The sequence below is a fragment of the Phyllobates terribilis genome, unplaced genomic scaffold (assembly GCF_046119375.1).
Source record: "Phyllobates terribilis strain yellow unplaced genomic scaffold, ASM4611937v1 Scaffold_10__3_contigs__length_209671492, whole genome shotgun sequence".
Lineage (NCBI taxonomy): Eukaryota > Metazoa > Chordata > Amphibia > Anura > Dendrobatidae > Phyllobates > Phyllobates terribilis.
In genome coordinates, this window is record NW_027362770.1 from 149936229 (window position 1) to 149949533 (window position 13305).

Here is a 13305-nt window from a genome sequence, read left to right on the forward strand (position 1 = left end):
GAAAGAAAGAGAGAAAAAAAGAGAGAAAAGAAAGAGGAGAGAGAGAGAAAAAAAGGACAAAGAAAGAGGGAGAAAGAAGAAAAGGAGAAAGAAAGAGGGAGAGCGAAAGAAAGGGGGAGAAAGAAAGAAAAAAAGGGAGAAAGAAAGAGGAGAGAGAAAGAAAGATGGGAGAGAAAGAAGGCAGGAGAAAAAGTAAGCTAGAAAGAGAGAGAAAATAAAGAGGAGAGAGAGAAAGAAAGGACAAAGAAAGAGGGAGAAAGAAGAAAAGGAGAAAGAAAGAGGGAGAGCGAAAGAAAGGGGGAGAAAGAAAGAAAAAAAGGGAGAAAGAAAGAGGAGAGAGAAAGAAAGATGGGAGAGAAAGAAGGCAGGAGAAAAAGTAAGCTAGAAAGAGAGAGAAAATAAAGAGGAGAGAGAGAAAGAAAGGACAAAGAAAGAGGGAGAAAGAAGAAAGGGAGAAAGAAAGAGGGAGAGAGACAGAAAGGGGGAGAAAGAAAGAAGGAAAAACAAAGAAGAAAAAAAGAAAAAGGGAGAAAGAAAGAGGGAGAAAGAAAGAGGAGAGAGAAAGAAAGGGGGAGAAAGAAAGAGGGAGAAACAAAGAAGAAAAAAAGAAAAAGGGAGAAAGAAAGAGGAGAGAGAAAGAAAGAGGGAGAGAAAAAAAAGAGAGAAACAAAAGGAGAGAGAAAGAAAGGTAGAAAGAAAGAGGGAGAGAGCAAGAAAGAGGGAGAGAAAGAAGGCAGGAGAAAGAAAGCGGGAGAGAGAAAGAAGGAGAAACAAAGAAGAAATAAAGAAAAAGGGAGAGAAAAAGAAAGAGGGAGAGAAAGAAAGAGGGAGAAAGAAAGAAAGAACGAGGGAGAGAAAGAAAGAAACAGGGAGAGAGAAAGAGAAAAAGAAAGAAACAGAGAAAGAAAGAAATAAGAGGGAGAAAGAAAAAAGGGAAGAAAGGGTGAGAGAGAAAGAGGGAGAGAGAAAGAAAGGGGAGAGAGAGAAAGAAAGAAACGGGAAAGAAAGAAAGAAAGAAAGGGGAGAGAGAAAGAAAGAGGGAGAAAGAAATGGGAGAAGGAAAAAGGGAGGAGGAAAGAAAGAAAGGGTAAAAGGGAGAAAGAAAAAAGTGAGAGGAGAGATAGAAAGAGTGGGGGAAGTTAGAGAAGAAGAAGGAAAGTGAGAAAAGGAGAAAAAAAGAAAAGGAAAGTGATTTGTAAAACGAGAAAGAACTGAAGAAAGAGGGAAGGAAATAGAGTGAGAGAGGAAGAAATAAGAAAGAGTAGACGGACGCTGGATGTGTAGATGGATACTAGATATAAGTAGGTAGATATCTATGCAGTGCATATATCAGAGATGGTTAGATGGTGAGGTAGATGGAGGTCAAATACGCGCAGTCTCGTGCACTTTCCATGGATGATGTCAGTGTTTCTCTCCCCAGTTGCTCTTGGACGCTGGCGCTAACGTAGAAGGATCTTTAGAAGCGGGTGAAGAAAATTACTCAGAAACTCCTCTACAGCTGGCCGCAGCTGCAGGCGAGTAACTTCCTTGGCAGATGCACGTGCCGCTCCGACTCTGGTCATGTGTGTAACTGATCTAATCCTTAGCTGACCTGACAACATTTACATCAGGGTTTTTTAAGCTCTATCCCTGATTCCACAACAAAACCTCCCAAAAACACCCATTTTAGAAGACATTTGCATAAACCTCGCCCCCGAGGTATCATTAACTTCTAGAACTATATGTGACTGGGCAGGGGTGGACATATAGGGACAGGAACCCCATGACATATTGAAAAAAAAATCATGTGTGTGAATGATCTGATCTGACATAGTTTGGAGCCTCAGTGATTTGATTGACTCTTTATATGCTATGGGGCCCTATGGGCATGAGGGCCACAATTAGTTCTTAAATGAATGGAGGACACTTAGATCTGTTGGGAGGATGAATCCAGACCAAGCCTAGTTGGTAGGTGAACATGCACTAGACCCTCTTGCTCAGTTTGATGATTTGAGAAAAATCATGGAAGGGCCCCATAGTAAATTTTTCTACAGGACCCCATCTCGTCTATGTTCTTCCCAGGCGATACACAATGGTTGTCTTCTACTTCCTCAGTAACATTTCCTAAACCCCATCTGCCCACAGGAAACTTTGAGCTCGTGAGTTTACTGCTGGAACGAGGAGCAGATCCCATGATAGGAACCTTGTACAGGAATGGAATTTCTACGGCTCCTCAAGGAGACATGAATTCCTTCAGCCAGGCCGCTGCCCATGGGCACAGGTAACTTATATACTATCACCGAGGCTCTGAAACTATATGACTGGAGATATATTTCCACCCATGGAGGATGACCATGTATCTAGACCTCCAGAAAATGCTCCTCAAGATCCTTCGTAGTAGAGGTTCTTCAAGTGGTTGTCTCATCTCAACATATGACCCTTCTAAGATGTAAAAGTGACCCCTGCTCTGGTAGACTTGAGCATTCATGTCTGGTTGGCCTGCTGATCAAAAGGATGTTGTGGATCTAGACCTTCACCAAATGATCCTCAAGTTCCTCCATAGTAGAGGTTATTCAAGGGTTGACTCATCTCAACATATGACCCTTCTAAGATGTAAGAGTTACCCCTGCTCTGGTATACTTGAGAATTCATGTCTGGTTGGCCATGTTTTCCACTGCCTTTTCTCCAGGCATGATGGGAACGAGGGCGGTGGTGGGTAACAGTAGTAGCAGATCTTTGTGCTGCTTTCAGCTAGATCATGGTGGCCACCGAGTTTGCACCTCGCAAGTTTAAAGCATCTAGTCTATAACATCTTCCACCCTCGGTTATCAGTCCACCTAAAATACTTTAGAGAGGTATTCCATTTTAAGCAAGTTGTCACTTCTCCACCAGACTCAGCCACTGATGCCCCCATCAATTACCGAAATGGGAGACTTGTGGCCCCGTTTCCTCAGCATGCACCCAGAAGTTTCCATTCCAGTCAATCACGGGTCATGTCTCATCAGCTTATAGTACAAGTACAGTGCCTACAAGTAGTATTCAACCCCCTGCAGATTTAGCTGGTTGACACATGCAGAATTAACTTGGCATTGTGACATTTGTACTGTAGATCAGCCTGGAAGAGGGAAATGCACTGCAGCAAATTTTGTTTTTGTTTTGTTTTGTTTTTTAAAACGTAAAAAGTTAATTCAGAGTGTCATTTATTATTCAACCCCTCAAGCCACAAGAATTCAGTTTGGTCCCCCTAAAGTATTAAGAAGTAGTTCAGGCACCAAGAATAATGAGCTTCACATGTGTGGATTAAAGATCTCTTTTGCCAGCCTTTTCTGACTATTTAAGACCCTCCCCAAACTTGTGAACAGCACTCAGACATGGTCAACATGGGAAAGACAAAGGAGCATTCCAAGGCCATCAGAGACAAGATCGTGGAGGGTCACAAGGCTGGCAAGGGGTACAAAACCCTTTCCAAGGAGTTGGGCCTACCTGTCTCCACTGTTGGGAGCATCATCCGTAAGTGGAAGGTTTATGGAACTACTGTTAGCCTTCCACGGCCAGGACAGCCTTTGAAAGTGTCCTCCCGTGCCGAGGCCAGGCTTGTCCGAAGAGTCAAGGCTAACCCAAGGACAACAAGGAAGGAGGTCCGGGAAGATCTCATGGCAGTGGGGACATTGGTTTCAGTCAATACCATAAGTAACGTACTCCACCGCAATGGTCTCCGTTCCAGACGAGCCCGTAAGGTACCTTTACTTTCAAAGCGTCATGTCAAGGCTCGTCTACAGTTTGCTCATGATCACTTGGAGGACTCTGAGACAGACTGGTTCAAGGTTCTATGGTCTGATGAGACCAAGATCGAGATCTTTGGTGCCAACCACACACGTGACGTTTGGAGACTGGATGGCACTGCATACGACCCCAAGAATACCATCCCTACAGTCAAGCATGGTGGTGGCAGCATCATGCTGTGGGGCTGTTTCTCTGCCAAGGGGCCTGGCCATCTGGTCCGCATCCATGGGAAGATAGATAGCACGGCCTACCTGGAGATTTTGGCCAAGAACCTCCGCTCCTCCATCAAGGATCTCAAGATGGGTCGTAATTTCATCTTCCAACAAGACAACGACCCAAAGCACACAGCCAAGAAAACCAAGGCCTGGTTCAATAGGGAAAAAGTCAAGGTGTTGGAGTGGCCTAGTCAGTCTCCTGACCTTAACCCAATTGAAAACTTGTGGAAGGAGCTCAAGAATAAAGTCCACATGAGACACCCAAAGAACCTAGATAACTTGGAGAAGATCTGCATGGAGGAGTGGGCCAAGATAACTCCACAGACCTGTGCCGGCCTGATCAGGTCTTATAAAAGACGATTATTAGCTGTAATTGCAAACAAGGGTTATTCCACAAAATATTAAACATAGGGGTTGTATAATAATTGACCCACACTTTTATGTTTAAAATTTAATAAAATTCAACTGAGCAACATAACTTTTTGGTTTGTAAGATTTATGCTTCTGTTCATAAAACCTACTCTCGTTTGCAGTTTGAAGGCTCTAACTTATTTGCATCTTATCAAACCAGCTAAATCTGCAGGGGGTTGAATACTACTTGTAGGCACTGTATATAAAATGTCATACGAGGTTAAGTAAATTTGGCGTATCTTACGATAACTCTTCTGTCTAGAACTGTTATTCCAGTTTTACGCCTCCCCCCGCCCTTACTAGAGTGATTTTGGCAATTTTTTTTTTTTAAAGTTTCAATTGATAAATCTATTTTAAAAAAACATCTGGAACGCTAAACGACGTCTACTTTGTCTAACAAAAATTACAAAATTGTCGAAAAAAGAAATATTATCTCCAAAATAATTTAAATTTGGCACAAAATGGCGCTTTTTTATTCCATATTATTGAAGGGAAAAAAAGCCAAAATATTAAAAAACATATTATTTTCAGGAATGTATTTCGGAAGCTGCTGTCCCAACCTGAAAAGGAGAAGAGCGACATTTTATCTCTGGAAGAGATTCTAGCTGAAGGGACAGATTTGGCGGAAACGACCAATACTTCATTGTGTCCGAGTCGTAACAGCAAAGCTAAACTAAAGGCGCTAAAAGAGGCCATGTATCACAGCGCCGAGCACGGATACGTGGATATAACCATCGATATAAGAAGTTTAGGTGAGTCCATTGTTTTCCTTTAGACACTTCCGTGCTATCTTCCAAAATAATGGAGCATTTGTAGGGTCTAAGGGGTAATGTTTCTCCTTGTGGAGAGTGACAAGCCAAGCCTGGCATGTCAGAGTGAGGAGACTTATAGGCCTTGCATGATCCTCTGGGAAATTAAATATGCAAATTGTCTCTTCAGAGAGGAAGAGGACTAGAACTATATTGCCTTCTATTGAAAGCAGCAATCCTAAAAATCAAAGGGCCATATATGAAAATTCTAGGATCCCATCTTCTACTGTCCCTTGTTTGGAAGCGCCACTTCCGTTCCCTATCTGAGACGGCAGATCATCAGTTCCTTTCTCCTCACTTCAATATCTAATCCAGCCCCCTTCTCTAACATGGCTCAGGTATAGACAGGGAAGGGGGGGGTGGCTTTGCTATTGAAATAAAGGGCTAGCCTACCTCCTTCAAACAGCACTGGGATCACATGCAGACACAGAACACCATTTCCTGAGTACAAGGCCAGAAATGGAGCTGCCGAATCCTGTACTGGAGGGGATGGACATGGACCCATTTAAAAAATACAACATTGTAGTGGACAACTCCTTTAAGTTTATGACCTTTAGTGCCTTGTAATACAATGGCTCCAATAATGGGCAAGGTTTATTTCCATGGTCGTCCATATACTAGAAATCTGTGGGTTGGTTTGGAAATTACATGTCGGAATTATCTTCTGGTGTGAAGATACAGTAGGTTTAAGTTATTAATGACGATTCATGGACTTTCACTTGTAATTTTATACCACACAGGGTTAACCCAATATCATCCCTATAATAGATCACCATAAGAGATTCCTGATCCGTAAAGGATCTTCAGTGTTTGGTTAGAGTGTCTTCACAGTTTGGTCAGAGTGTCTTCAGCGTTTGGTCAGAGTGTCTTCAGAATTTGGTAAGAGTTTGGTCTAAGTGTCTACAGAGTTGTTCAGAGTGTCTTCATAGTTTGGTAAGAGTTTGGTCAAAGTATCTTCAGAGTTTGGTTAGAATGTCTTCAGAGTTTTGTCAGAGTTTGGTCAGAGTGTCTTTGGTCTTTGGTTTGGTCAGTGTGTCTTCAGAGTTTGGTCAGAGTTTGGTCAGAGTGTCTGTGTGTCTTCAGAGTTTGGTTAGAGTGTAGTCAGAATTTGGTCAAAGTATCTTCAGAGTTTGGTTAGAGTGTCTTCAGAGTTTGGTCAGAGTTTGGTCAGAGTGTCTTTGGTCTTTGGTTTGGTTAGAGTGTCTTCAGAGTTTGGTCAGAGTTTGGTCAGAGTGTCTTTGGTCTTTGGTTTGGTTAGAGTGTCTTCAGAGTTTGGTCAGAGTTTTTTCAGAGTGTCTTTGGTTTGGTTAGAGTGTCTTCAGAGTTTAGTCAGAGTTTGGTTAGAGTGTCTTTGGTTTGGTTTAAGTGTCTTCAGAGTTTGGTCAGAGTGTCTGTGTGTCTTCAGAGTTTGGATAGAGTGTAGTCAGAGTTTGGTCAGAGTGTCTTCAGCGTTTGGTTAAATTATTCATGACGACTTGAATAATAGACTTTCACGTGTAATTTTATACCACACAGAGTCAATCCATTATCATCTCTATAATAGATCACCATCAGAGATTCCTGATCCTTAAAGGGGTTTTCCCCACGAACAAATTACATTTTAATCAAAAGATATTGGAATAACAATAATTTCCACAGTTGGATGTGGTAAAAATATATATGTTCCTGTGCTGAGATAATCTTATAAATGTGCCCCTGCTGTGTACTGTGTAATGGCGGAAGCAACAGAAAGAATACAGACAGGACAGAATGGGATCACAGCTGCTGCTTTCTGTAAGGTAAAACATATCCCTGCCTGATTAAAAACAATGTTTTACCTCACAGAAAAATGTTTTACCTCACAAATAAAGTTTTACCTCACAGAAAAAATGTTTTACCTCACAGAAAGAAGCAGCTGTGAGTCCATGCTGTCCTGTCTGTATACTCTCTTTTGTTTCCTATGCTGTCCTGTCTGTATACGCTCTGTTGTTTCCTATGCTGTTCTGTCTCTATACTCTCTGATGATTCCTATGCTGTCCTGTCTGTATACTCTCTTTTGTTTCCTATGCTGCCCTGTCTGTATACTCTCTTTTGTTTCCTATGCTGTCCTGTCTGTATACTCTCTGTTGTTTCCTATGCTGTCCTGTCTGTATACTCTCTTTTGTTTCCTATGCTGTCCTGTCTGTATACTCTCTGTTGCTTCCTATGCTGTCCTGTCTGTATACTCACTGATGCTTCCTATGCTGTCCTGTCTGTATATTCTCTGTTGCTTCCTATGCTGTCCTGACTGTATACTCTCTGTTATTTCCTATACTGTCCAGTCTGTATACTCTCTGATGCTTCCTATGCTGTCCTGCCTGTATACTCTCTGATGCTTCTTATGCTGCCCTGTCTGTATAACCTCTGTTGTTTCCTATGCTGTCCTGACTGTATACTCTCTCTTGCTTCCTATGCTGTCCTGTCTGTATACTCTCTTTTGTTTCCTATGCTGTCCTGTCTGTATACTCTCTGTTGTTTCCTATGCTGTCCTGTCTGTATACGCTCTGTTGTTTCCTATGCTGTTCTGTCTCTATACTCTCTGATGATTCATATGCTGTCCTGTCTGTATACTCTCTTTTGTTTCCTATGCTGTCCTGTCTGTATACTCTCTTTTCTTTCCTATGCTGTCCTGTCTGTATACTCTCTGTTGTTTCCTATGCTGTCCTGTCTGTATACTCTCTTTTGTTTCCTATGCTGTCCTGTCTGTATACTCTCTGTTGCTTCCTATGCTGTCCTGTCTGTATACTCACTGATGCTTCCTATGCTGTCCTGTCTGTATATTCTCTGTTGCTTCCTATGCTGTCCTGACTGTATACTCTCTGTTATTTCCTATACTGTCCAGTCTGTATACTCTCTGATGCTTCCTATGCTGTCCTGCCTGTATACTCTCTGATGCTTCTTATGCTGCCCTGTCTGTATAAGCTCTGTTGTTTCCTATGCTGTCCTGACTGTATACTCTCTCTTGCTTCCTATGCTGTCCTGTCTGTATACTCTCTTTTGTTTCCTATGCTGTCCTGTCTGTATACTCTCTTTTGTTTCCTATGCTGTCCTGTCTGTATACTCTCTTTTGTTTCCTATGCTGTCCTGTCTGTATACTCTCTTTTGTTTCCTATGCTGTCCTGTCTGTATACTCTCTTTTGTTTCCTATGCTGTCCTGTCTGTATACTCTCTTTTGTTTCCTATGCTGTCCTGTCTGTATACTCTCTTTTGTTTCCTATGCTCTCAGAACAGGAACATTTTTTTACCTCATCCGATTGCGGAACATATTATTATTCCAAGATGTATTGAATAAAATGTACCTTGTTCGTGGGACAGTCCCTTTAACTTTATCCTTACCGATGCTGAACTTGGTGCGACAACACCCTCCGCAGTGAGAAAACCAACTCGTGACAGATCGGCCCCATATATATGTGTCTATAAATATGTTTACCGCTATTATTCCACATTATAAGGCTATTAGTTGTTACTATGGAATTGGAGTAACCCCATAAACATTTATCAGCGGCGGCCGGCTCTACTATTCCTGTAGTTAAGGCAGTAAATCCATAGCGGATTCGGCGGACGCAGTACTAGAACGCGAGTCACGGACTTCTACCTTCATTATGGCAGCATGGGCTTACGTTACATAAATCCAATGTGACAGCAGAATAGGAACAGTCCTGTCCTGAAAGAAATGAACCTACTATTGTAAAAAAAATACCATAAAAGTTTCTCCTCTTCAATGACATGCCTCCCTGCACATACACTGCGCCCCTTCCAGCGACTAATGAGGCGTATGTTTCATTTGCCACCCGGGGGGCTTTGACGACCAACCGCGCTCAGGAGGAGGTATGCCGCTGGTGCCGGGTTTTTGCTTTGCCTTTTAGGGTCCATTTATTATGTATCTTTATATAGAAATGTTTATTCTGAATTCTATATAGTACAAGCATGGAAAATAAGATCTGTGCAAGACGGGAGAGTCAAAACATAGATGTAAACCAGCATTGGACGAGGGTCTCGAATTGGATCTGAAGGCCCACTCCCCATCTATAGGGGAAGTGATTAGCTACAAATGGGGTTGTCATCTGCTGGACAATTTGGACCAATTTGGACAACATCTGTTCATATGCAGTAAGGCTACGTTCACACGCGTTTTTTTTACACAAATTTATGAAAATTAAAAGCTGCGTTTTACAGTACCAGCAAAAGCTATGAGATTTCAGAAATCTCATGCACGCACATTGTTTTCTTTTTCCCTAACTGAAATGGAAAACTGCTGCGTTTTTTAAAACTGCAGCATTATCACTTCTTTCAGAGTTTTTGCAGCATAGAAAGCAATGGGTAAGTGCAAAAACCCAGCAAAATCACAGCAAAAAACGCAGGTATCAGGTTTTGCGTCTTTTTTTAGTGAAAATATGCAGGTACAGCAGGATGTGAAACCCATATATTTTTGTGATTTTCCCAAGTTTAAACCATAATGTCTTGGTGTTCTCACCTGAGATGACAGTTGTCATTAGTACAGTTTAATTAAATTAGTGGTGCCTACAATGTGAACATCGGCCGACCAAGGTGTGAGATTGAACAATATATGTGGCCGACCAAGGTGTGAAATTGAACAATGCCTGAGCAACTCAAGGGCTGACAAATGTATGAAAGTAAACAGTGTCCTACAAACTCAATGCTCTGGCATTGTCTTAGGTAAACTATTCCCGACCAATTCACCTTCCCCCACTGTTCCATTTGTAATTGTGTATTTTTTCATGAACATAAAAATCTTTTTACACTAAATAATTTGATCAAATTGCCCTTTTTCCAAAAATGGTTTTATGGTTTCATATATGTCTTGCATTGGTGATCTAACACCTTGCATTGTTTGTGTTTCTGTGGTTGAAGCAAAGCTGAATTTTGGGATCAAAAACGAACCAAAAACACAGGAAAACCTGCTTTTTGTTAGCAGCTTTTTTACTGCCAAGAGAGCACGTTTTGCCTGCAGAAAAAAACGCAGCAAAAATGAAACGTGTGAACATAGCCTAACAGTGGGTGGTCAACGACTCAGGACCACCGGTCTATGAGCCCGGACTAAAGTTGAGCGAACTGATTCGATGCCAATCGAATTCGAGTCGAATTTTTAGGAATTTGCTGAACTCGGCTAATTCAAACAATTTGCAATTCACTTTGCATGAACTCATTGCAGAAGATTGCATCAGCCAGAGAAGGCTCACACAACCTCAGGTGCGGCCATGCTTTCTTCCCAGTAGTGCCTTGCAGCCATCACATTGTATAGCACAGCCAATATAAAAGCAGAGGCAGGGAATGCAGCAGTTATTCTGTGCTGAATCTGGACAGTGAGAGGACGTCACAGCTTAGCCATTGTGGGGACAGAAACCCATAAAACACTGAAGAAACTGTACAGATAGTGTGTGACAGTGCAGCAGTGAAGATTGGTATGTAAGGAACAGTTTGTTGGATGCCACCATTTAGCATCCATTTACCCTTAGTCATACAGTGGCATGTAAAAGTTTGGGCACCCCTGGTCAAAATTTCTGTTATTGGGAACAGAAAAGCAAGTTGAAGATGAAATGATCTCTAAAAGATCTAAAGTTAAAGATGACACATTTCCTTTGTAAACTCTTTTTGTAGCCAGACAAAAGTCTTCTTTGAGGGATTTTCATCCATTCTTCCTTGGAGAATTCTTCCAGTTCTATGAGATTCCTGGGTCGTCTTGCATGCTCTGATATTTTGAGGTCTAGCCACAGATTTTCAATGGTGTTCAGATCAGGGGACTGTGAGGGCCATTGCAAAACCTTCAGCTTGCACCTTTTGAGATAGTTTATTGTGGATTTTGATGTCTGTTTGGGATCATTATCCATTTGTAGAAGCCATCCTGTTTTCAACTTCGGCTTTTTTACAGATGGTGTTATGTTTGCATCAAGAATTTCTTTAATGGTTGGCGAGATGTTCTTTTCCTGAAATTCTCCCCTTTTTTCTCCACACATACCTTTGATCGTTGTGGCCAAAGAATTCCATTTTAACTTTACTGGTCCACAGGACTTGTTTCCAAAACACATCAGGCTTGTTTAGATATTCTTTTGCATACTTCTGACTCTGAATTTTATGGTGAGGACGCAGGAGAAGTTTTCTTCTGATAACTCTTCCATGAAGGCCATATTTGTGCAGGTGTCTCTGAACAGTAGAACAATGTACCACAACTCCAGAATCTGCTAAATATTTCTGAAGGTCTTTTAAAGTCAAACGGGGGTTCTGATTTTCCTCTCTAGCAATCCTACGAGCAGCTCTAACTGAATTTTTGCTTGGTCTTCCAGACCTTATCTTGACCTCCACTGTTCCTGGTAACTGCCATTTCTTAATTACATTTCAAACTGAGGAAAGGGCAACTTGGAAACGCTTTGCTATCTTCTCATAGCCTTCTCCTGCTCTGTGGGCCTCCACCTTTTTCAGAGTGCTAGAAAGCTGCTTAGAAGAACACATGGCTGCTGTTTTTGAGTAGGCTGTTTTTTTATAAAGCTGGGAAATTTGGCAAAAATTTGGCAAAGCTGGAGAATTAAGATTTCAAAAGATTCCCTCATCTCTAGCCAGGACAACTTAAAGAACTCCTTTGTGCTCATCATCACCTTCCTGTAACGATTGTAACGTACAGGGGCATAACGTAGTTATCCAAGGCCCCAAAAATTAAAGTTCAGAACCCCTATTAATTACTACCTTGTTTTGGGTAAAATGTGTTTAAGGAGCACTTGTTGTAAGAGGTCCTTTCTGGCTGGCAATGAGTTTAAGGGGGTTCCCTAATTCCCAAATGGACAGTCAGCCCCTGATGACCCATCAGAAGTTTTGAGAGAACCCTACTCCTTGGATAGCATTGAATCACACATCTTTAGGCTGCAATAAGTTTTTATCAGTGTCGGGTAATTTTTGGGCAGAGCTACGGTTTGATTGTAACATACGCTCTATATTTTTGCACCATTCAAGAGAAGGAGGCAGCTCAGTTGTCCAGGCCTCAGTAATGGTTAATGAAGCGAGGCCGCATAATTTAATTCCACTACCTCCGTTACATGTATCGTTTAAACCCCCCTTCCCGCTCGCTAGATGTAATTTGCCTTTTAGTACAATCCACGAACCCTCGTAATTGAAGATTTAAGAATTAAAAGAAAACCAGAGCCGGTGTCAGAGGTGTTTAAATTGACGCCCTGCTGTGCGGAGAAATGGAACTTCCCGGAGGAGGATAAGACACTTTCGCCACCGTTGGTAGCACAAGAAATAATAAAGAGCAGAATACTGTGAATAGATTGATGCTTTGTTTAGTTACAGCTTTTTTTCCAGGCTAAAAATACTTGTTCGGCCGCGCAGCTTTGGTGGCAAGCTAAGTAGGACACTCCATTCCAGCTTTAATATCCACCGTAGGTCTACATGTGGAATTCAATGTGTTACCTAAAAATTGATCCCTAAACATTGCTAAGGGTTATTTGTACTTTGCTTTATAGGAAATATTTAATGCCTCCAATGGGAGGGCTAAAGGGGCTACTGCCTAGGGGCCTAAGGGGTCATGCACAGATACATGATTTTCTCTTACAAGAAAATTGGTCCAAGTTTCATCAGTGTTTTTCGTTAGAGTTTGGTCAAAGTGTCTTCAGAGTTTAGTTAGAGCAGGGGTCCTCAAACTACGGCCCGCGGGCCACATGCGGCCCGCGGAGGACTTTTATCCGGCCCGCCGGGCTATGGGCGGAGCAGAGGAGAGCGGTGTCAGCGCCCGCCCTTCTTCCCCGCTTGCTCAGGGCCCCGGCAGGCGGATACTTACCTCTCCCTGTGCCTCTGCAGATCCGCTGTCTTCCTGCTCTGCGCTTCCTGTGACGTCTAAGGTCAGAGGGCGCGGTGACGTCTTTACACCGCGCCCTCCCCTGAGCCGTCACAGGGAGCGCTGAACGGGAAGACGCCGACAACGCTGGAGTCCAGACTAGAGTAGAGCAGCGGCAGCAAGTGAGAAGTGAGGTGAGTATTGGATTTTTTTTTTTTAATGTATGGAGGCATAGGTCATTATATGGGGGGGGGGTGACATCCTGCAAGGGATATAATATGGGGGGGTGACATCCTGCATGGAG

At 42.4% G+C, this 13305-nt stretch overlaps 1 protein-coding gene across 2 annotated transcripts in view; it reads left to right on the top strand.

Moving 5' to 3' along the window:
* ABTB3 (ankyrin repeat and BTB domain containing 3) overlaps positions 1-13305 on the top strand; it is a 322994-nt gene that overhangs the window by 204974 nt on the left and 104715 nt on the right. For both annotated transcript variants that reach the window (XM_073649933.1, XM_073649934.1), the window contains 3 exons: positions 1421-1514; positions 2125-2260; positions 4920-5140. In XM_073649933.1, the coding sequence (XP_073506034.1) occupies positions 1421-1514; positions 2125-2260; positions 4920-5140 (451 nt within the window). The remainder of the gene's footprint in view (positions 1-1420; positions 1515-2124; positions 2261-4919; positions 5141-13305) is intronic.